At 44.9% G+C, this 24,134-nt stretch overlaps 2 protein-coding genes and 1 pseudogene across 5 annotated transcripts; 1 reads left to right on the top strand and 2 right to left on the bottom strand.

The window, feature by feature from the left end:
- Positions 1 to 9,850: 9,850 nt before the first annotated feature.
- On the bottom strand, positions 9,851 to 10,351 carry LOC135649033 (uncharacterized). Its single transcript, XM_065167129.1, has one exon. The coding sequence runs from the start codon at positions 10,349 to 10,351 to the stop codon at positions 9,851 to 9,853; it is 501 nt and encodes a 166-aa protein (XP_065023201.1).
- Positions 10,352 to 12,239: 1,888 nt separating this feature from the next.
- LOC135649428 (rhamnogalacturonan I rhamnosyltransferase 1-like) lies at positions 12,240 to 17,681 on the top strand (annotated as a pseudogene). Its single transcript, XR_010501264.1, has 9 exons — positions 12,240 to 12,579; positions 12,692 to 13,215; positions 13,939 to 14,006; positions 14,144 to 14,232; positions 14,368 to 14,533; positions 14,630 to 14,919; positions 15,027 to 15,231; positions 15,323 to 15,480; positions 15,659 to 17,681. The product of XR_010501264.1 is annotated as a rhamnogalacturonan I rhamnosyltransferase 1-like (transcript).
- Positions 17,682 to 19,223: 1,542 nt separating this feature from the next.
- On the bottom strand, positions 19,224 to 23,751 carry LOC103998317 (transcription factor BIM1). 3 transcript variants are annotated; one of them, XM_009419761.3, is made up of 11 exons: positions 23,379 to 23,751; positions 23,201 to 23,278; positions 22,651 to 22,974; positions 22,103 to 22,190; positions 21,884 to 22,020; positions 21,615 to 21,726; positions 20,824 to 20,893; positions 20,646 to 20,741; positions 20,096 to 20,532; positions 19,831 to 19,969; positions 19,224 to 19,615 (listed from the first exon to the last, which is right to left on the bottom strand). In XM_009419761.3, exons 1-11 carry the CDS (start codon positions 23,389 to 23,391, stop codon positions 19,520 to 19,522), a joined length of 1,590 nt encoding a protein of 529 aa, XP_009418036.3. In that variant the 5' UTR covers positions 23,392 to 23,751; the 3' UTR covers positions 19,224 to 19,519. The 3 variants fall into 3 exon arrangements, with proteins under 3 accessions (XP_009418036.3, XP_065022507.1, XP_018686804.2); XM_065166435.1 differs by having other exon boundaries at positions 19,224 to 19,609; XM_018831259.2 differs by having other exon boundaries at positions 23,401 to 23,751.
- Positions 23,752 to 24,134: the final 383 nt, after the last annotated feature.

Below are 24,134 nucleotides of genomic sequence, written 5' to 3'. Positions count from 1 at the left end.
TACTGCCCTCTGTGCTTTTATGAATGAGTCTCTAAGTTCTGTTCTTTCCGAATCTGCATTCAGACGTAAATCGGTGTTTTCGTACGATCTCTACATTGCAGTTTACATTTACGTCTTGATTCAGTTTATAACTACAAACTGATTTCTGCGCTTTTACGAACGAGTTTCTCTGCAGTTTACGTTTACGTCTTGATTCTGTTTAAAACTGTAAACTGATTTCTACGCTTTTACAAACGAGTTTCTCTGCAGTTTACGTTTACATTCCATTTATAACTGCAAACTGACTTCTGCGCTTTTACGAACGAGTGTCTAAGTTCAAATCTTTCTGAATCTACGTTTTGACGTAAAACTGTGTTTAGACGCAAACTGCGCTTAGACGCAATCTGCGCTTAAGACGCAAACTGCGCTTAAACGCAAACTGCGCTTAGACGCAATCTGAGCTTCGACGCAATCTGCGCTTAGACGCAAACTGCGCAAACTGCGCTTAGACGCAATCTGAGCCTAAGACGCAAACTGCACTTAGATGCAAACTATGCTTAGTCGCAATCTACATTTAGACGCAAACTGCATTAAGACATAAACTGAGTTTAGATGCAAACTGCGTTTAGACGCAAACTGCGTGCAGACGTAAACTGCGCTTAATCTTAAGTTATCTTAGAATCGGCTTTTACATCGAAATCGTTTTTTATCGAACGAACGCAGCTTTCGTTTTTAATCGCTGAAAGATTTTCGCTGCACTAATTCACCCCCCCCCCCCCCCCCCCCTCTTAGTGCTCTCGATCCTAACAAAATCTATGTATACCATTTTGAATCTCTTGAAAGTAATGTTGATATTTTGATGATTTTGATGATTTAAATTTGAAATGAGTTTTATCAAAATCATGATATTGATTTTTTGGAATAACATGAGATTACCTTTGATGATCATTTTGATTCATGGAATTTTGGATTCATGACTTGGTCTTACATTTGTTTATGAGATGGTTGAAATCTTTGTACGTTTGAATTCTTCCCTTCTCCTTTCAATTTATGCATGTTATATGTTAAAGATTTAAAACCATGTTTTGGTATCATGCATATCTAAGAAATATTGATGTGACAAATTGAATAAGTTGAAAATGAATGATGATTTTTCTCTTGAATATAACTTGTGATATTTTTTATATAAATCATCATTTTGATTTCTCAACATTCGATACATGAGATTTTATTATAAATCAAAATTTCTCATTAATCGATCTTCTACGATTTTACTTGATATTCTCTTGAGAGGAGATTTTCTAAATTAATCATGATTTTTCCTTGTGAGTTCTTGGAGTTATTACTTGATTTTTCTTTTAAAACAAGATCTCTTCTTTGTACTCCTATGATTTTTCTTGATATTTTATTTAAAGAAGATATTTACTATATGAATCTTGTCTTTTGGTATTCAAATGATTTTATCCTTCATGACATGATTTCTTTGTATTTATGGCTTGCATGGCTTGAAATGTTTTGGTATAATGCATGCAATGATGAAATATTCATAAAGTTAAAATGATGTATGCAATACTTATGATAATGATGTACATGATGTATTTATTGTATATGATGTGTATCATGAATGCTTTAAATGATGAATGTTTGGTATCATGATCAACATGTTGATAAATGCTTAAAAATTTTAATGTTTGAGTATCATGTATGATATGCTTATTAATGATGATTGATTTATTTTTTGGTATCGTGCATGAAAAATAAGGTTATTGAAATTGTGTATGTTTTAATTTGAATATATAATGATGCACAAATAAGAATGATACTTACCTTTGTCATAATATGAAAATTGATATAAGGGTCTTCCCTTCTTTTTGACAATGACAAAGGGGGAGCAAGAATTTCTAGCATGGACATCATGAAAAGATGCAAACTAACTAGCTTGCACAATTCAAGATGAAAGCAAAAATTGCACTTCTCAAAAGAGAAGATGCAAATGTAACATTTGCCAAATTGTTTGCTTGCCTCATGTAAAACATTATCTTTTGCTAGTTTGGCATTTTTGCTAGCTTGTATGTTGCAAAACTTGATCACTTTTTCAAACATTTTGCTAGCTTACACTTTGCAAAGAAAGCAAAAATGACACTTCTACAAGAAAGAGCTTGTTATTTTGAACATCACAAGCTTGCCTATCTTAAGAAACAAAAATTACAAAAGTGATATCTTGCTTATCTCAAGAAGCAAAACTTGCAACTTGCACATTGTAATAGGAAGCAAGAATTATGAGCTTACACAAGAAAGCTATCTTGCATTTGCTTTCGAAATTTTTGCTAGCTTGTATATTGTGAAACTTACATATCGTAAAAATTGCTAGCTTGTAGTCTAAAGAGAAGCAAAAAGTTGCTCTCTCAAAAGAAGCAAATGTGCTATCTTGCCTATCTTAAGAGGCTAAAATGCTAACTTGCACATCTAGCAAAACTTGACAAATTTGCATATTTCAAGAAGCAAGAGTTGCTTTCTTGAACATCTCAATATTCCTAGCTTGCATGATGTAAAACTTACTATCTTGAACATTACCAAAAGTGTTATCTTGTATGCTGTAAAACTTGCATATCTAAAACTTGATAGCTTGAATGTCCTAAGCATGATGCATTACTTGCTAAATTTTCTAGCTTCAAAACTGCATGATAATAAAACTTAATATTATGTTTTTCATGCAATGAGTTGAACTTATATTACAAACACAAAGAATAGTTGTACTTCTCCTTTTCGTTGATGACAAAGGGGGAGAAGTATGTTGATGACATGATATGCATAAGTTTATACATATGTTCATGATGATGTGTTGTAAGTATTCATGATGAATATTGCAATGACTTGAATTCAGTTTGAATTCAAGGTTCTATCAATATGGCATATTGATAGGGGGAGTTTGTTTAAACTCTGGGAGTTAAGGTTAACTCCGTCATCAAGTGGTTGTCATCATCAAAAAGGGGGAGATTGTTGAATCTCGTATTTTGATGATGAAACCACTTGATATGTGTTTATGATTTAAACTACATTTTGAGCGATGCAGGTCTACTCGATCAGGATTAGACAGTTAACGCAGGAGGAATTGACGTTGCGCCGGAGGAGATCACATCAAGATATTGGACGGCAAAAGGCTTCGGACATCGGGCATCGGGCCAAGGAGAGCGAAATTACGCCAAGGATATCGGGGTTGTGGAGGTCAATCGTCGATTGGGCAACAAGCTGCAAGAGAGGACGATGCACCGAAGAATCAAACGAAGCGCCAACCAATGATATGCCGGGCAATAGAATGTCAATTCGCATTGTAATAATTGTCTAGATCGAAGTAGAGTTTTAGCTTGTGTGTGCAGGATTAACTACGATAACGACAAAGATATAAAGCAAAACAAAGTGTCGGAGTCAAGCATGAAGGATTCATTGCGAGTTCAAGAGTTCGACGGAAGTCCGAAGGTTCGTCGGGAATGCTGCCGGAACTAGCCGAGAATGAGTAGGGAGCTTGCCGAAGGGTTTTTCGGAAGCTCGCCGGAAGGTTCGTTGGAAGTTCGCAGAGCTCGCCGAGAAAGATCGGAGCTTGCCGAAGAAGCTTGTTGGAACTCATCAAGATCAAATCGTGAAGTCTAGGAGCTTGCCGAGAGTCCGCAGAATGGTTTTCGAGAGTTTATCGGAAAACCGTCGGAAGTTCGCCGGAAGCTCGCCGAAAAAAGTCTTGACTTACGGACTTTGTAATAGCTTAGAAAATGTCTTTAAATTCATAGTTAGCATGTTAATTAGGGTTAGGATTAGGTGTTAATCTTATAACCCAAGTAGGGGCCAATTGGGCCTGAGTTCGGATTGGGTTGGGCCAAGTTTGGAGCCCAACCAATGAGCTGAATTGGCCTAGGCGATGGCACCGCCTAGGCTGGGCGGTGACACCTCCTGGGCTGGGCGGTGGCACCGCCAGCATCGGGAACATAAGAGAATTCAAATTTTTGGAGCCCAAATTTGAATCCTCTTGAGGCCTATAAATACCCCTCAAGTCTCAGCTGAGAAGATAACTTTTTGAGCAGCAAGTGATTGAGAGAAAAGTCTTAGAAGAGTCTTTGCCTTTCTTGTTTTCAATTTGCTAGTGTTCACTTCCTTTTTTCTTGCTGAAAATCTGTAAGAGAGTGAACCGCTTGTAAAAGTTGTAAGAGGAGTATTTACCCTTCCCTTTCAAGAGATTTGATAGTGGAAGGTGGGAGCCTCATCAAAGAGGGGCCTCGCAAGTGGATGTAGGTCATTTGACCGAACCACTATAAAATCGACGTAATCTCTGGTTTGCATTTACTTATTGTCATTTATATTACTGCAAACCATTTGCACTTTAATGCTATACTGCTTTGTCTCCGTCTTACTTATCTCTTCAAGTTAAAACGCAATCGAAACGGTTTTAAATGAAAACGTTGCTTTTATCGTACGAAGTTTCCGAAAAGTATTTAAATCGTGAAAAGTTTATCGCACTTCACCACTGCACTAATTCACCCCCCCCTCTTAGTGCCGCTCCGATCCTAACACGCCCGACCGAGCTTCTAGGTTAGCAGGGCTCCTTCCAGTAATAAGGGATGGAAGGGGTGTTTCTTTTTTGTCTGCCGTTCGGAGGACTAGGGCTTCGGGCTCCGGTGGGCGACACGCGTGATTGACAACACCGCCCCGGTCCTGAACGACGAGGAGCACAGGGACTTTCGGCGACTTAAGGAGATTCTCCCAGCCTCCCGAGTCATCCGGAAGATGACCGAGGTATGGCTGGTGGAGGCGGGTCTTAGCCCGACGCCTCGAGGTATGCCCATAGCGGGTAGTGTTAGGGTTTTCTAAAAGATTATGCTTTCGGCATTCTGACCAATGTCGGTGTTTTCATGCAGAGATGGTGAACCTCGTCGTTGTGCGCGGGGGGTGTTCTTCGTCGGCCGCGTCGTCGCGTCAACCGGCCGAGCCGAGGGCCGGCTCGAAAGAAGCGCCAGTAGAACTCGAGGCCGGTTGGCCACGGAAGAAGGCGAAGACCAGCGTCCAGAAATTGGATACGTCGTCAGCTCAGCCCAGGGAGGTCGTTGTTGAACCGAGCAAGCGTGATCGGCGACGGGGCCTCGGTCAGGGCGAGGTCGGCCTGAGCAACGAGGGGGTAGGGAAGGCACCCCGAGAACCCTCCATCTGCGACCTGTGTCGCCTCCCTACGGGAGCACAGGACGAGCCTTATCAAGCTCGGGTGATGGGTGGACTTCCGGAGGGCCAACCCTTCGACCCGCTGGTCGCCTAGTGGGCGGGCTTAACCCGCGGGTCCCGGATATGCGCCGACGGGGAGGTTGCAGCCTCCTTTGTACAAGGTGGGCTTTATCCTGATATGGCTCGGGAGCTGTACACCATGCCCTCAGAGGTTTTGCTTGGCAAGTCTGCTAAGTCACTGCTGTGGGTAGGTGTTTCACCATCGGGCCCCTACCTATACCCGTACGGTACTTGTCCTGACTCTTCCTCTTTGCAGGGCCATCATTATACCACGGCGTTGATGGACTACATACACAACGTGGGTCGGGCCCTCGGTATTTTGAGCAACCGCAACGCCGAGCTACATAGGCAGATCGAGGAGGTCTGCACAGGAGCGGCTCCGGAGGCTGTTGCAGCGGCCGAGCAATGTGCCTCCGATCTAGAGGCGGAGGTGACGCGCCTCACATCCGTCGTGAGGGCGGCCGAGCAGCGTTCCTTGGAGCTAGAGAAGGAGTCGGCACACCTCAAATTCGAGGTAAAGGCGGCCGAGGAAAAGAATAATGAGCTCCAGGTGTTCCTGAGGATGACTCGGTCCGAGGCGCGTATGGTCCGGGATGAGGCGGCGGGCCTCGCTCGAAAGCTGGAGGAGGCGCGCGCCGAGGTGAAGGGGGCTTCCGATGCCCTGGCCGCCAAGATGAGTCAGCGGCCGGAGAAAGACAAAAAGCTAATCGGGGCAAGTTACCTATGAATATGGGTATCGGATTGCCCTGGCTCGTTACAAGGTGCGCCACCCCAATCTAGGGGTCGAAGAAGACCCCTTCGCCTCCTGCCCCGAAGACCTAAGCATCGACATGCCAAATGAGGTGCCTTTTGATGATAGCGTCGAGGCCCCCAAAGAATAAGGTAGATCCTTGTAATAATTTTTAGGGGGTTGGTCGGTCGACGCTATAATTCATCCAGTCCTATAACTGAATTTTTGTTTAAATGAGAAAAGAAATCTTTGTTCAGACTTCTGTTTTGTCTATTTCGCTCTCCTTTATGTGAAAATTTTCTTAAGATTTTGCACATTCCACGTTCTCGGCAAAGGGTGGCCCTACATGGTTGCGAGCCGATACGTGCCGATCCTGGCGACGCCGATAACCCGATAAGGTCCTTCCCAATTGAGGGCAAGCTTGCCGCGAGCTCGAGTCGGGTCACTGACTTCGGCCTTGTGCAGGATCGGGTCGCCTAATTTAATCAGTTGGGGTCGTACCTTGCGGTTATAAATTCTAGCGATGGCTCTCTTGTAAGAGAGGTCTTTCAAGTGCGCGTCAGCACACCGCTCTTTGAGCAGGTCGAGACTGGCTTGTAGTCCTTGGGTCGATACCCTTTCATCGTAGTTTTCCGTCCGAGGGGTAGGGAAAACCACTTTGGGTGGTAGGACGGCCTCGGTCCCAAATAAGAGGTTGTAGAGGGATTCTCCTGTTGCGATTTTGGGGGTGGTCCGCAGGGACCATAAGATACTTGGGAGCTCGTCCACCCAAGCCGATCTGGCCGTGGACACTCTCCTTCTGAGCCCATCCAAAATAGATCGGTTGGTCACCTCGGCCAGTCCGTTCGTCTGGGGGTGGGCCACCGAGCTGAACCTCAGCTGAATTCCATAGTTTGTGCAGAACTCTCGGAACCTCGTGCTGGCGAACTAGGATTCGTTGTCCGTGATGATGGTTCTGGGCAAGCCGAACCGAGTCACGATATTTTTCTAGACGAACATCTCCACTTGTCGTTCTGTGATCGTTACTAGTGGCTCAGCCTCAACCCACTTGGTGAAGTAATCTACTCCCACGACGATGTATCTTCGTTGTCCTGAGGCTGGTGGGAAAGAGCCGAGGAGGTCCAATCCCCATTGTGCGAATGGCCACTCACAGTCAATGGGGGCGAGCGGAACCGCCGACTGTCGGGGCGTTCGGGTGTGCCTCTGGCATGGGCTGCACCGCTGTACGTAAGATCTTGCGTCTCGGGACATGGTGGGCCAATAGTATCCTTGGTGAAGGATTTTGTAAGCCAAGGTCCATCCAGCGATATGCTCTCCACAAATCCCCTCATGGACCTCAGCCAGGACTGTCCGAGCCTCTTCAGGCCCGAGGCACCACAGTAGAGGATACGAGAAGGACCGCTTGTAGAGCCGTCCGTTCACCTCGGAGTACCATGTCTGCATTCGGCGGATGCACCGAGCCACATCCTCGTCAGCGGGGAGAATCTCGTCGCGCTTGAAGCGTAGCATCTCCTGCACCCATGTGGTATGCACGTCGGCTAAAGACACAATCGAGACCGAGATAGCGCGAAAGGGGAGCTCTTCAATCTCGGGCTGGGTTTTGGGGTCCAACCTTGAGGCCAATTTAGCCAGCTCATCGGCTCGCTCATTCTGACTCCTCGGCACCCTAGATATCGTGAAGTGAGAGAAGTCGGAGGTTAGGCTTTTTACCTCCGCCAGGTACTTTGCCATGGTTGGTTTCCTGGCCTCGTACCCGCCGTTGATTTGCTCGGCTACCAGCCGCGAATCGGTGAGGACGTGGATGGCATTCACTTGCATCTCGAGGGCTAACCTGAGTCCTGCCAGGAGTGCCTCATATTCGGCTTCATTGTTGGTAGCTTGAAACCTGAAGCGGAAGGAGCGTTCGAATGAGCGTCCGTCGGGGGCTGATAACACTAGTCCCGCGCCCGCGCCACTTGAGGTAGTCGATCTGTCCACGTGCAGGACCCATGCTTCCCCAGACTGCTCGGAACCCTCGTCCTTAATTTGAGCGAGTTCCGAGATGAAGTCGGCTATCGACTGGGCTTTGATGGCAGTCCTCGGTACGTAGTGTATGTCGAACTCTCCAAGCTCTACCGACCACTTGAGGAGCCGACCTGCAACATCGAATTTAGATAAAACTTGCCGGAGTAGTTGGTCGGTGATTACCTCAATCAGATGGGCTTGGAAGTAGGGGCACAACTTTCGGGCTACCAGTACGAGCGCCAGAGCAAGCCTTTCGATTGGCGGGTACCGCTCCTCAGGCCCATTCAGGACGTGGCTGATGTAGTAGACCGGTAGTTGTTCACCGGAGGCTTCTTTGGTCAGGACAGAGCTGACCGCGTGCCAGGAGGTAGCTAGGTAGATACTGAGCTTTTCCCCAAACGAGACCGAGGCAAGGCGGGGGAGGTTGGCCAAGTGTTGTTTGACTTGTTCAAAAGCTTCTTCGCACTGTGTCGTCCATTGGAAGTTCTTCGGGTTCTTCAGCGCCCGGAAGAAGGGGAGGCAACGATCACCAGATCGGGATAGGGCAGCGAGCCTCCCGTTAAGTCGCTGTAAGTCCTTGATTGTCCGAGGGGTTTGCATACCGATGATCGCCTGGACCTTTTCCGGGTTGGCGTCGATTCCCCTCTCGTGGACGATGAACCCGAGGAATCTTCCTGAGCTAACGCCAAAAGCACACTTGGTAGGGTTGAGTCGCAGCCCGTATCTTCGCAACGTGGCGAACGTTTCGGCCAAGTCGATCAAGTGGTCCATCGTCGTACGGCTCTTCACGATCATGTCATCAATGTAAACTTCTATGTTCCACCCGATCTGTTGGGCGAACATCTTGTTCACGGCTCTCTGATAGGTAGCACCCACATTCTTCAGCCCGAACGACATAACTTTGTAGAAATACACCCCTAGATCAGTGAGGAAGGTCGTGTGCTCTTGGTCCTCGGGCGCCATCCTAATCTGGTTGTAGCCAGAGAAGGCGTCCATGAACGAAAGGCGAGCATGCCCGGCGGTCGCATCGACCAACTGGTCGATCCTCGGGAGGGGATAGCAGTCTTTCGGGCATGCACGATTGAGACTGGTGTAGTCAACACACATCCTTCAGCTCCCATTATATTTCTTCACGAGGACTACATTAGATAGCCATCGCGGGTACTTGACTTCTTTTATGAAGTCTGCCGCCAAGAGCTGCTCCACCTCTTCACGGATAGCCAGTTGCCTGTCAGGAGCATGTTGTTGGGGCTTCTGCTTCACTGGTCGAGCGTCAGGCGAGATGTTTAGGTAATGTTGGGCAGTTTTTGGGTCGACGCCCGTCATGTTGGATGGCGACCAAGCAAAGACGTCGGCGTTGTCTTGCAGGAAGCCAACAAGTTGCTTCTGCTCTTATTCAGGGAGCTCCGACCAGATTCTGATCGTCCGATCTGGGCGGTCCTTTGACAACGATGCTTCGCAAGTGGGGGCCGTCGGCTCGGGATGTTGGGTCAGCTTCTTCATTTCCCGAGGGTCCCCCAGGGGTTGTTCGGCCCTCCCCCTTTTGTGCAGTGAGACTGTTGTCAAGTAACACCGCCTGGATTCACGGGGGTTTCCCCGAACTTCCCCGGCCCCAGCGTGGGTCGGGAACTTCACCATTTGGTGGTAAGTGGAGACTATGGCTCTAATCTTGTTGAGGGTGGGGCGGCTGAGGATGGCGTTGTGTGCAGTGGGGAGATCCACCACTAAAAAGGTAGACATCACCGTCTTGGATCTTGGCGGCGCTCCCAAAGTCAGGGGCAAAGTGACCGCTCCCAGCGGCGAAATTGAGTCGCCGGTGAACCCTGTGAGCGCCGTGCACATAGGTTCCAAGGCTCCTTTAGCTAATCCGAGCTTCTAAAAAGCATCCAGATATAGCACGTCGGCTGAGCTCCCCGTGTCGATCATGACCCTCTTCACCTGGGTGTTAGCTATCCTGGTCGTTATTACAAGTGCATCGTCATGCTCCGATCGCTCAGCACCCTCGGGGGGGAACGCGACCTCAGGATCGGGGCCGCGTTTGGGAGGATCGGTATTGATGAAGCGGGCATACGCCTTCCTTCCGGACATACTGTTTCCTCCAGATGCTGGGCCGCCCATGATGACATCGATTTGGCGTTCAACGGGGCCCTCCGGATGGGGCGAAAGTTCCCTACTCCGTCGGATGTACCGATTGAGGTGTCCTCTGTAGACGAGCTCCTTGATTTGCCACTTCAGCTCGCGGCACTCCTCAGTATCATGCCCGTTTTGCCGGTGGAAACGGTAATATTTCGACTGGTCAGTGAGTTCCCGCGGGCTTTTCATTGGGTTGGGGGCTCGGAGTAGCCCCTTCTCCCTTATTTGGAGAAATATCTCCATTCAGGATGCGCCCAAAAGGGGTAACGGGGACCTCAACGCCAGCGGGTCAGGTCGGTCCGACCTATGCCTCGGCGTGGCGGACTGTTGTCCCCGGGTCGGCTCCGGCCTGACCCTCTTGTGCTCCCCCCACTTCCCGACCATCCAGGCCTCGGCCGCGATGAACTGGTTCCCCCGTTGAAGCATCTCAGGTACCGCGGTGGAGGGTCGCTCCACGAGGGACTAGAAGAATCTGGAAGGTCGCAAGCCTATCATAAACACCTGCATTAACAAAGAGGGATGAGCATCCGGTAATCCCCGGATTTGTGTTGCAAAACGATTCACAAAATGGGAGAGGGGCTCGTCCTCCCTCTGGTTGAGTTCGAGGAGTAGTGCAACGGAAGGTTTCGACCGAGCATAGGCCAGAAAGTTAAGTTCGAATCCTTGACGAGCTGGTCAAAGGAGGCGATCGTCCCGGTCTTCAGGCCGCTGTACCACGTGCGGGCTGGCCCTCTCAGAGTTGTGGAAAACGCCCTGCACATCAAAGCATCAAAGGTTCCATACAGTGCCATCTAGGCACGAAAAGCAACGACATGGTTCGCTGGGTCGGTGGAGCCATCGTATGCATCTAAAGAGGGGAGTTAGTAGTTCGGGGGGACTGTCTGATCCTGTGTTCCCCCGGAGCTCCGACCGGGGGAGGCCCCTTAACTACGGGTTTGTCTGAGTCGATTGGGCGATCCCTTGTCATTCGGGCCCTCCTTCTAGCACCAAAAATGTTAGTGTAAACAACTTTAAGTCGTGGCCTTAGGGCTGACGCGGCTTAGTTCGAGTCTGAATGATGGGGGATCTTCCTGGGACGACCCTTGAGACTGCAGAAGACCGATTGCGGTGGTCCAATCGCGAAGGGGTCACCGTTTCCTCCGAGATGGGGCTCCACGTCTGGACGTTTAGTGGGAGGCCTCCGTCTTCGCACCTACACACAGGTCGGGTCGGGAGAGCTTGGCCCGACCCCTCCGACAATCAAGTTAGTGAATAGTCGCAGGGGGTTTTTTTGGTTGTCTTCCCTCCTCCCTATTTCCTCGGAGCGCGAGGGTCTTTATAATGAAGGTTACCGTTGCCTGATGTGCCCGCTTGCAGGGAGCAGGATCGTACTTCTGGTAACGTCTGACATCGACGTTGGCATGGCGTGAAGGATCGAGCCTGAGCAGGATGTTAATGTGCCTCGGTCGGTGTTTTGGTCTGTGTTGACCAAGTACTGTTAGGTTAACAGAGGCGCGAGGTGTCATCTGACTGACGTCAATCCAAGTCTTATCGTCATTATTACCCTCATCGTCTATTATTAAGATAAGATACATTCGAATCGATAATAAACACATTTGCTTTCTTCGAAACGTCGGCTTCATTTGTCACCCTCCAAGGAACGTTTTTTTCGTAAGGAAACGTCGTTACTACACAAATAAAAAAAGAGAGAGGGAGATTAAAATGCGAAAATTAAAGTGTGACGTGACAGTCTGTGATCCGCTCGCCCGTTCTGACACGGAGCCGTCATCATCTAACGCCGACGGGAGACTTAACGACGCCACGGAGAACACAAATCCCCCCCGCGAGATGTCGGCCGTCCATTTCATCGTCCCACCATCTAGACCGTTCCTTGATTCGGCTCGCCAAAGGCGTTGGATCGTGGCCATCCATGCTAAATGTGATGCGGTTCATGCTCACGACCCTTGCTTTCGCCACGCCTCCGTTTGTTCGATTAAGATGTACTTGGGGCCCGCAAAGCAGGTGAGCTGGCGGCCGTAATTGGTGCGCCGCGTTCGACGGTCGAGGGTTAGGATTTAACCGCAGTTGAGGTGGAGGACTAGGCGCTCGAGGCATTTATACGTACATCAAACCCCACCGACGTCCCCTCGACTCGAGTGCTCCCGCCTCTCTCTCTCTCTCTCTCTCTCTCTCCATCCCGTGTATAAAACGGGGATGATCCAAGAGGCCGCCGATCCCTCCCTCGAATCCTTCTCTCGCTCCCGTGAAATCACCGCCCAGCGCTGATCTCTCCATTCAAATACATCCTCTAAATCGCCACACTTGGCCTTCGGATCTGGAAACTGTAGAAAGAACGGGACTTTTAGGCGTCTTTCTGGGAGTAATCGACGGTCTTTGTGGCTTGCTTCTGGAAAGAAATCAGGTGACGCCTTTGTTTGATCTCCTAGTCGGGGAGGAAAACTGTGGGAGAGTTGGCTTGAAGTGATACAATGGTCGGTATTTTAGCAAGTCTTTTACTGTTATTTAAGCTCGGAATCGGTGTTTGAGCTGATTTTTGTGTGTGTATGTGTGTGTGTGTTTTTTTTTTATGTGCATAAAAAATAGGGTAGTCGGTGGAGACGTCTTCAATTCTGATAGAATTTGAGGCGTTTAAGGATTCTGATTCGCTGTGTGCAGCTGCATTGAGTGGAAGAATCAGTTTAAAAGATCTTGAAGGTTTGTGGAGCAGATGCTAAGGGATCGAATCTAAGTATTCTCTTTCCATTAATAAGAGAGAGAGAGAGAGAGAGAGAGAGCTCTTTGGATCCAAGGGATGTGCCGGTTAGAAAGGACAACAGGATCTCACTCCTCGGGGGAGAGATAGATTGATCTGAAGCCCGGGGTAAGCGAGTCGAGCACGGACAAGCTGCAGAGCACGATAGTGTCGAGGCCGAAGATGAAGCTTTGGGTGATCCGGATGACAGCGGTGGTGTTATTGTGGACGTGCGTTCTCCACCTGATGGCATTAGGGGAGATATGGAGGCCGAGGGTCTTGAAAGGATGGCCCTCTTGCTTCACCCCATCGGAGTCGCCGCTTCTGGTGAAACAAGCCTCTACAGCCGTCGAGAAAATCGTTCTGCCACCCAAAAGTGTGTTCTTTCTGCTCATCATGAACTTTTCATATGTTGCTTGTTATGCAATTAAAACTGTGTTCATTGCATCGTAATTTTTTGTTTATTCCTTGACTTTGTTTATAACTTCTTCTTTTAACATCTTTGACCAAGCAGTTTGAAATTATAACCATATCATACAGTTGCTACGACTTCTTTTGCCTGTTTTATGCTAATTTGTGGGTATCTTTAACTTATATGAAATTCTGACATTCTTTCTAAAATTTCTCCTTGTAATTATATGGAATACTTGGTTTCATTTTTTCTTTGATGATTGCCTCCACTATACTAATTGCTAATCAAGTTTCTATGCCACCTAAGGGAAATCAATATATAGCTTGTACTTAAGTTGGTTGGCAATTTTACTCTGTTAGACGATCAACAAATTAATTGAGCAAAAAGGTGTCCCATCATCATTTCGGTTGTCCATGCTTCCTGTTCTCTGTTCAGTTCCCGGCATTTTACCTTATCTCATACTTCATCTAAGTCCTTGGGTGCTGAATCCACAACACCTATTTCAAAATTCTTCCTATTTTCTATTATAATTGGGTTTCATCTGAAGTTTTTATCTTTCTATAGTGTGATCTTTCTTATCTCTGCTAAATCTAGTGCTTATTCAACTTGTAGTGCAGAAAGAAATGTGGTTTTTGTTTGTCAATATCTGCAGTTTCTCATCTGAATCTTGAATGTTTCTGTCATTAGGAATCTACAAAAATAATGGGTACCTGATGGTTTCATGCAATGGTGGGCTTAATCAAATGCGATCAGCGGTAAGGCTTTATGAAACCATCAATATTCAATTTCAGGAATTTAGGTGCTCGTTATTTTATTTGCAATATCGCCCAAGTGATTGTTAAAGTGAAACTGGCTGCATATAGATTCTCATCCTACAGTTTTCTCCTTTCAGATCTGTGACATGGTTGCTATTGCGAGATATTTGAATGTGACACTCATAGTACCAGAGTTGGACAAGACCTCTTTTTGGAATGACCCTAGGTATGTTTTTTATTTTCAGTTTAAAATTCTTCAGTATCTTGGTTTTAACATGTTGATGAGTTTCTTTCATTTTTAGGAAAAAAAACTAATTATTACTTCTTTTTGCTAGAATAACAGAATTTTCTTTAATGACAGTGAATTCCAGGACATATTCGACCTCGATCATTTTATCACTTCTTTGAGAGATGAGGTCCGGATATTGAAAGAATTGCCACCTAGGTTAAAAACAAGGGTTGAGCTGGGAATGTTTTATTCGATGCCACCTGTTAGTTGGTCTGATATCGCTTATTACCAAAATCAGGTTGGTATGCATCTATGGGAATAAGCAAAAACAAATGTATCGACGTATGATCTTGAGTCACTAGTAAAGCTGATAATCTGTTTTTCTGGCAACCAGGTTCTTCCTTTGATACGGAAGCACAAGGTCGTTCATTTGAATAAAACAGATGCTCGGCTAGCTAACAATGGTCTACCATTAGAGATACAAAAGTTACGCTGCAGAGTAAATTATGCTTTTCTTAGATTCACTCCTCAAATTGAAGAATTGGGCAGAAGAATAATTAAAATTCTGCAACAGAATGGCCTTTTTCTTGTTCTCCATTTACGATATGAAATGGACATGTTGGCCTTCTCTGGATGTACTCACGATTGCACTGATGAAGAAGCAGATGAATTGACAAGAATGAGGTAAAAGATGAACATCCCTTTGCAATTACCTTTTGTCAGGATTTCAACATTGGATTAGTAAGGATAATCTCATCCCCTTTGCGTGGCTCTTTCTTTTTTTAATACAGATATGCTTATCCCTGGTGGAAAGAAAAAGTCATCAACTCTGACAAAAAAAGAAAAGATGGTCTCTGTCCTTTAACACCAGAAGAAACCACTTTGGTATTGAGGGCACTGGATATTGATCGCAATGTTCAAATATATATCGCAGCTGGAGAGATATATGGTGGAGACAGGAGAATGGCTGCTCTTTTTGCTGCTTATCCAAAAGTGGTCAGTATTGGCTGCAGTTATTCATCTTTAATTATTTATGATTGTAATATTGTTTTAATGTAATTCATTACTGGTTGTCTGTATGAATTAGGTAAAAAAGGAAACTTTACTGGGACCTTCTGATCTTAGATACTTCCAGAATCACTCATCACAAATGGCAGCATTGGATTACTTGGTTTCGTTAGAGAGTGATATCTTCATTCCTACATATGATGGTAACATGGCTAAAGTCGTTGAAGGTCATCGCAGGTACAATACACAATCCTTTTATGAAATCATCAAAGTATCAATTTAAGTTTGATATTGTTGGTGGGCAGACTAACTTCTATCAGGTCCACATGACTCGTACAAATTGATAATGTACAAATTCCTTCTGTGTTCCAGACTCTTGGCAATTAAGACCTGTCCATATTATGCACACTTTCAGGTACTTGGGCTTCAGGAAGACAATCTTATTGGACAGAAGGCTCCTGGTTGATCTGATAGATGAGTACAACAATGGTACTTTAAGTTGGGATGAATTCTCTTTATCAGTTAAGGCAACTCATGCTGATCGAATGGGAAGCCCCACCAGGAGAGTGGTGATTCCTGACAGGCCCAAGGAAGAAGATTATTTCTATGCAAACCCCCAAGAGTGTCTCCCACAGCCTGATAAACCATCGACTTCATGAATTCATTGAGATGACACCATTCCTGTATAGCTGTTCTTTCCAAGAATGGCATTGATTTGAAACCTTTATGAAGGTAACCATTGGATCAACTGATGATAATGCTGGATGGTTTCCTTCCCAGGAGGATACAAACCAAAGAGGTTAGCAAGTTGCGTGTCTTTTCTGATGCAGCTGGTGAGTACAAATTTATACAGTAGATTTTTTTGTTAATATTCTCCAAATAAATGCTTGTATAGAAGGGTGAACGGGAGAAAGGGGAATGGGGAGAGAGGGGAAGCCTGCTTCACGCAACATGAATCAGTATGTACGAAACAGGAGATTGAAATTGAGAGGTTTTAGTGTTTCTATGGATTTAGGTTGTGGAAGTTCTATCTCTGCCTCTGCAAATTTTGTCATGAAAAATCACTCATATTCAAGTTTTTCCATCATGTTCTACCCCCTAAGATCTCTCATTTCCTCATGTTGGTGTGTGCTCATTCAGATGCATCTATACATTCAGAAATGCTTGTTTCTACCTATAAATTAGGAAACCAGGCAAATTAAAGGCCTTAGCATATGGTCATTACAAGAACTTGGAATCATTTTATGTGTGGACATTACAATGTTTGGTTACAATGAAACCCCATTTATATGGTGCACACATGATTGCTGATTTAACTCGTGGAATAAACATGTGAGATGCATGAAGTCTTATCTGATAAAAATTCCTTTTCCTACTCATTGTTACATTTAGCTATAGCCAACATTGTTTACACATGAGGTACATGGTAGAGTAGCTACTGCTTAAGCCACCCTGAGCTTCCACATGCTAAATACTAAGTACTATATCAAACTTAAACTGTGTGTATGTTCAGCCTAAACCTTTCTAAGTTGTTCTAGATATTACATGGTCATTATCTCATGCTTCGTTTTCAATTGAGCATTATTCAATTCTAAAGTAAATTAATGCTTGACTTGGATGGTGGGTGGACATAGACTGAATCAATTCTCCTAAGGTTGAATGAAACTGCACTGTAGTCTATCTTTCTCTAATATTAGTTCTGTAGGTCCACCAGTACTTAAATATGTGGCAGTGCCTTGTTATGATGGGGTCTAAACTTTGTTTTTGCAGACACTTAAGTCAGTGGTCAATGATGGAGCAAAAGGGTGGTGAATTGGGAGAAGAAATGGACTTCAAGAACAGAACAATGTTGGAAGAAGAGTCTTCTGGTTGGTGATCTAAACAGTCAATTATGTGGTTTTAGAAGAAGTTGGAGTTTAGGCTACTCTAAACAGAGGTTCTAGGATACAATTTTAGCTTGAAACATAAGAACACTGAGTCACCTGCTCTCCGAAGAGGTTTCTTATCTTTTGGGGAATCAGAACCTTGGTACGGCTGCCAATGTGATGATAGTATGATGAAAACAGGTGCTCTCGATTGCTAAATGCCACCTATATGTGTTCTTGAAACAACCATATATGACAGGCATGTGAAAAATCATTGACTGAGGTTTTTAACTCTAAGTTTGAACTAGCAAACTCTTCAAAGCTTGCCCAGAAGAAATGACATTTATTTCATGGAAGCTAAAGCTTACATCAGAAGTCCATCTCTTGCTTTTCTTGTGCCAACAGAGGCCTGAAATTTATCTCAATACATGTGATCATTTGTTTCTTCTATGTACCCATTACAGGCTCTCTTTAAACAAAAGAGACAAAGATGCTTCTGTCAGTGCAACATGCATCAGCAGTACATTTTAGCTCTGTAGTCGGTGACTCCATGATGTTCCAGCAATGAATGATTTATTGTCAATCAAAATACCAAAATGTTTGCCTTTACTTTCATGTCATGTTTCCTTAGGTTCATCTTTTTCCCATGCTGTCAATCGTTGGATCAGGATTCAGAAACCAACATGCTTCAGTGATGCAATCTGTTAATTGGCAATCTCGATATCTCAAAGCAGTTCTATATGCAGTATGGATTCCTTGCATTTACATGTTCTTCCATCTTTTTTAGCTCCATGAGAGTAAGGGTCACGATCAGATAACTGACATGTTGAAGTTGAGGTTGAGCCACCAGCTTAAACTGAAGTTAAAAGTATTCATCACACTCATATAAACTAATCTTAATTTTTATTATTTTCTTGATATAAAGATTAAATCGGAGTATAACTTAAGAGTTTAATGTCATTGTCAATATCTAACATAGGTCAAAATCAAACTATAATATAGTGCACATAGGTTTAGTCCAGTAGGCTCCAAAACTATGATAGTCTTTTCCTATTTAAGTTTTTTATTATGCCTCAATACTAGATTGAAATTGATAATAAAAAAAAGTTTAATTTATATTATTTATGAATTTATTATTATTATTATTATTATTATTATTTTCAACTAAGTATTTTAAATCGATTGATTAGACTCAAAATAATTTAGCAATCTATGACATAATATAACGTTATCATTAAACTGTATCTCACAAGCACCATGCCAAATTTTAATTCTAAGCTGTCTTAACGAGGACGAGCAGACTAACTTGGGTGAGGTCCAACAGCTCCACATGAAGAAAGTTGGGTTGATAAGGTTCAGATATGATATAGTGCAGTGCTTGGGAAACACCAGTTTGATTTCTTGGATCACTCACCTAATCCTGTTTCCTGTAGCTTTGATCTCAAACTCAATCCCACCTGATTGTGCTCAATTATTTATAACATCACCTGACCTATCTTGGGAGGCCCATTGGGCCTTCCTTCCAAGGCCATCTTCTTATTATGGGTTGTAGAGCCAATCTTTTGTAATGCCCTACTGACGAAGAAGATTAGCAGCCTGATAAGCCCATTTAGGGTCCAGATCGACCCAGACGAGCTCGACCCGGACCGGTTCGCTGGGTCCGGTCTAAATCCCCTCGCCCATCAGATCACAGGAGGAGAAGCAATGGCTTTATTATTATCCTCCAAGCCCCGTCCTCTCCTCCTCAAGCACCGCTCGCCATCGCCACCCGATCGGCGGCCTCCTCCTCCCCGACCTTTCCGTTCGACGCCGGCGCCGGCTCCACAGCTCCTTCGCCGCACGCGCCACCAAAAACGGCGACGCCGGCATTACGGGCGCTTCGTGCTGTGCTAGTGTTCCCCGCCCCCCACCCCCGAAAAAACAAATCCGCCGCCTCTTGGTTGTAACCTTAGATTAAGGGTGGTAAGTATGTTGTATGCTTAAAAGCAGATATGTTAATTACACATGTATGATGATAAAGCTTGTCGACAATTTGCAAGCGTAGCTTCCTGGATATGATCATATCGTAATTGATATTTCAACACTGCACAGCATTAGCAATCAGAATGCAACAAGTTGTAAAAGAAGAGAGATTTCCTTATCCGCAGCGATACAGTGCCACGAGTTAGAATCTGTGGTGTTGAACTTACAACAAGAATCATTTGATAAGTGAAAAAAAGGAAAGAGAGACTTGGCACGTGAATGGAAGCCTGTAAAATAAAGCAGCTTCACAAGATGTGATGGAAGCCTCCATGGAAAAACAAGGACAAGACACAAATGAAAGACTGCACAATAGTTTTCATCAACCTCAATGACCCTTGAATCCCGAATACAACAATCCAAGTGAAATATCATGGGGAAGTAATATAACATCAGCTGTTCTCTGCTTTGTGTCTTTTAAGTGCTTGTGATTCCCCTAACCTGCTGTACCCGATTGCTTGATAAAAAGGTGTTGAATCTTTCTGATCCTTCAATAACACAAATTAAGAAGATAAAATAGGATCAGTTATGTCTTGATGAATCAGTAGTTGTTTTCCCAATGCACAAGAGTTACATTATGGGGTAGTTGAATGCTATTGCAGTGAAATATAGATCATTTGTCCTTCATGCTATTGCAGTCATACAACAACAACAACAACAACGTCCAAATGATGAATTGATGAAGGAATAGAAGAGTTCTCACCTTAAGAATGGAAGTTGTGGCTGTGCCAGTAGGCCTACTATTAATTGCTCTCTTGCCAAGGTTAATCTGAACAGATACACTGGCTTGAGACAGATCCACACCAGAGCTTTGCAATGCCTGACTCAGAGTATTCAATAGCCTGTTTGAGCAAATCATCAGATCAAAATTAAACAAAAGCCTATAACATGTCGCAAGAAAATATTTGTTTGAAATATCAAAGGTTGTAATCCAAAAAGGAATTAACTTATAGATCTCTTGTACGCACCCATGGGAGTAGGCAGTAGACATGCTAATCATGCCTTCATCGACGGTTAGCTCCTCTTGTTCATTCATCACATCCCTGCCAATGGCACCACCAGTGAGGCTGCATGATCTCAACCACGGTGGTCGATCCTGGAACACCATGGTGTCTGGATTTGAAATCAACCCCTGCTGTGACTGAGCAACACCTGCTTCCCTTCCAACAGCCAATAACCTTTGATGTGACGAATTGTTTGCGGTACCCAGGTTACTTGCTAAACTGGTGGCAGTCTTGTAAGAGTTACCAGCAGCCACACCTATTGCTGGGGAAACATGCACACTTGACAGCATAGGAGGTGCAACTGGAGTGCTACCTTCACTCGATTTCTTCAAGAATATATGTGCAGGAGAAGCAGAATTATTTTCTATGGCTAAACCAATTCCAGGCGCTTGGTTGTTCTTCTGTTTCAAACATTTAGCAGAGAAAAATATCACAATAAGAAACAAGACATATGCATGAGCTCATTAGAAAGAAAACAATACTACACGAAATAGATTGAGCTTAATGATTCTACCCAAGGCATTAACTTGACACCATCCTGATTCCATCCCGAGTATGGCAATTCATACTTCTGTACCTTCTCTTGTAAGAAGCGGATGTATTCAATGACCTGAAGGGAAATTTTGCTAAAACAATGTCAATACGAAAGGATTACACCATTCGAAGCATACTCGTGGCATGATTTAGTGTACCTCCAGAAGAAATGATGCTTTATCTCTCTTCTGATCACCATGAGGTATGAGCTGCCGGAGTATCTGAAATCTGCAAAACGGTTTTGTATGCCGTCATTAGTGCATAAGATTGTTAAATGCGTATAACTATATTTATTAGTCATAGTTTTCATTATCTCATGTAGTAGCCATGTAAAATGTAAAAGACATCACAAAAGAGAAGCCTAATTGTGCAGATTGGCAGAAGGAAAGGTTAAAAATAAAGCAAAATCTACATGGTCAATCAAATGACAGAACAATCCAATTGTGAAAATTTTGAACAACCCAAATTTGCTCATAACAGTTCAGCCAAATTCAGACGTTTATTCCTCTATTTGGAAAGCATTCTTCTGAACTTTCCAGCAAGTGCTTCCGTAAGTAGGTTGGTTTCCATCTACAAATCAAGCACTGAAAACAGCAGCTCGCTAACTAGCAGACATTATTATCACAAAGGAAAATTCATAGGCAATTAGCAGATAGGATTTTTTTTTTCCCCATATAGCTAATCAAGATTTACTAACTAAATTGTTGTTCACTGAAAATAATCTTCAAATAAAAACTAAAAGATCTACAAGTATGTTGTACAATAAACTGGCCATGAGGTATTACAAATATATAGATGCAAAAAAAAAAAAAAATCACTTTTGTTGGATCCTCGACCACATATTGTTATTCTGAAGTGAACCAAATATAATATAGCACCCTATATAACCAGGAAACTGCATGACATAAAAGTATGGAGAAAGCTCAAACATTATATTACATGGACTTGCCTGTCATTAATTTTGCTTCTTCTCCTCTGCTCAGTGGCAGAATGCTTAGACCGTGGTGTGTTTGGCCTCTGATCCGCAGTGCTCACCCTCCCATCTACATTCACAGTCAAATCTTCGTCCCAGCACAAACAAAACAAAGAAATCAAATGATTTTACTCATGAAAAGAAAGGGAAGCAAGAAAATTTCAGCAGAAGCTGAACAACTAAATCAAAAAGGAATCACAGAAGCAGAAAGAGTGGAAAAGAGTTAGGAGAAAACAAGGAGCTACCTTTACGGGAGGAGGAGCCCTCCTCTTTCATTCCAAACACCTCCGCCTCATCATCATCATCCACTCCGTCGTATTCTCGTGTGGATCTCGACACGGCCGCCTCCATGAATCGCTTCTTCTCCGGCCCCGAGCTGTGCCTGTCCCAAAAGCCCCCCACAGCTCAGAAGAGAAAGCCTCTAAATAAAAGAGAGTCGGAGAGAGAAGAAGAAGGACACGAACCTCCCGGAGGAGGTGGCAGCTGGAGTGGTGCAGATGACTCCGGAACTGCCGCTGCCGCGGGCGGCAGCCAACGTGGAAGGCCGCTGCCCTGTGAGTGAGACGGAGCAAGCAAAGATTAGGAGGGAATACCACATAAATCTGGTCTTTTTGCATTTTGACTCCTGAAACTTTGATATTTGCATAATAGCCCTCATTTGATTTAGAAAAATACACTCACAATAAATAAATAATTATTTTTTCGATTATCATTATCATCCTCTCATAATTTCCATCTTTCATCAGCCTAAACGACATGGTCGAACGTCTTGAGATTCGTGCAACATCTCCGATGGAAATCATTTAAGATTTCACCTGAGAACTTGACCGACGGTATGGCCCGTCGGAAACAGGGGAGACCGAGAGCTGACGTTACCGAGCGAACATAAACTAAAAAATTTTAATTATAAGACCCAAAAAACAATTAACATAAAACCTGAAGTCCTTTTTATTATGATCGAGAAATAAACACGATGATTCGTAGTAAAAATAAAAATCAAGAATCACACTACCTCTGGAAGCGGTGTCTTTTTCGTCCCACTGCGTGTAACAAGCAGCGCCAGCGTAAGAGCCGAAGCTGGTGGTGGTGCTTCGGCTGCCGTAATCGGGTTCGGGTTTGGTCTCCAACCCGATAGAGAACCCCCGCCCCGGTCCCCACCCACTCCTCTCCGGCTTCACCTCGCCGGCCACGTGACCGACGCCGCACGCGCCTACCCCGCCCGGGAGCACCCGCTCCGCTGGCCTCTCGGTGGCCACGCCTCCTCCCTCCGCCGCCTCGCCGCCGCGCTCCCCCCGCTCCAGCGGCTGCAAGAAGTCCCGCGTCTTCAAGAAGAAACCTGGCAACAAAAACACGAGACAGAAAAGACAAGAAAAACTCAACATGTGTCCGAATTTATAAAGCCACGGAGACACAGAGCTGAGATTTCGGCATTGGTTTAGTCTCCGAGAAGAGATTTTGATGCAAAATACAGTTTGAACAAGAGAGAATTTCCATCGGCCAACAGTAGAATTCTACTGAACTCTACGTGAACAATGGGAGATGTGGAGTTATGAGATGAGAACCTTGAGATGAAGACCTCGGATCTTGGACCTGGTAAGATGAATCCGAGAGCGACAGGAAATCATGTGTTACTTTCTTCCCTGTATATTATCATGTAGACTCAAAGAATTATTAGAATTCAAAGGGAAAATAAAAGAAGCATAAGAAGAAGAAGAACACTTTCAGACCGGCCTTAATTACCTTGGAGCTCCATTGCACTCACCAGACATACATCTTCTTCTTCCCCGACTCCAAGATGCTCCCTTTTCCGAGTTATCGTCAACAATTCAACTCGGAAACCACAAGCTCTTGCCACAGGTTACTCCAGATCGAGGGAAACAATTAATGGCTCACGACGAAAAGACTTCGTCTCGTCTCCTTGAGCCCCTCAAAGGAGCAGCGGAAGCCGAGAGCATTCAGGAGAACAGAACCGATCCAAGTAGCATGAAAAAGATCGAACTTTGAGATCGAGTTGACAGAGATAAAGAGATCCGATTGATGGATGAATCATCAAAGAAATTTCGCCTTCCTCGGGGAGGAGGTGACGAAAGGCTCCGCCAAGATCCCAACACTCCGCGCCTTTAGCCCACTCTCTGCTCCGCCCTCTCGCTTTTATTTACTCCTTACTCCTCTCCCGTCCCCCTCCCGAGAACGCCGTTTCCTCGTGTAACTAACGGCGCAGTCACGTCCCCGTTTGTTCACGGCGCCGCGCGGGTTAAATCGCATCGATGCGCGTGCTTTCGGCCGTAGCGTTACCGCGGGCGACGCCGTGATCGTACGGCTCTGATCGGTCCACGCAGTGGTGGGGGGGTGGAAAAAAGAGAAGCGAAGCGATGGGGATCACGTGAGGTACGGCGGTTGACCGCGGTTGGTCGTTGACGAAATCGAAGTCTATGACGAAAATAGGTGTGATTAAAGCGGATATACGTAGAAGATGATGATGATTAGGCGCTAATC

Source organism: Musa acuminata, chromosome BXJ3-9 (genome assembly GCF_036884655.1).
Source record: "Musa acuminata AAA Group cultivar baxijiao chromosome BXJ3-9, Cavendish_Baxijiao_AAA, whole genome shotgun sequence".
Taxonomy (NCBI): Eukaryota; Viridiplantae; Streptophyta; class Magnoliopsida; order Zingiberales; family Musaceae; genus Musa; species Musa acuminata.
Note: the sequence above shows the minus strand (reverse complement) of the source record. Positions and strands in the feature narration are given on the sequence as shown.

Bases quoted from the DNA above. Each gene is read 5' to 3' on its own strand.
- LOC135649033 (XM_065167129.1), bottom strand. From the start codon at position 10,351: ATGGAGATATTTCTCCAAATAAGGGAGAAGGGGCTACTCCGAGCCCCC.
- LOC103998317 (XM_009419761.3), bottom strand. The intron at 20,742-20,823 runs GTACACTAAATC...ATTTCCCTTCAG, and splicing joins AAGCATCATTTCTTCTGGAG to GTCATTGAATACATCCGCTT. The intron at 20,533-20,645 runs GTAGAATCATTA...TGTTTGAAACAG, and splicing joins GTGTCAAGTTAATGCCTTGG to AAGAACAACCAAGCGCCTGG.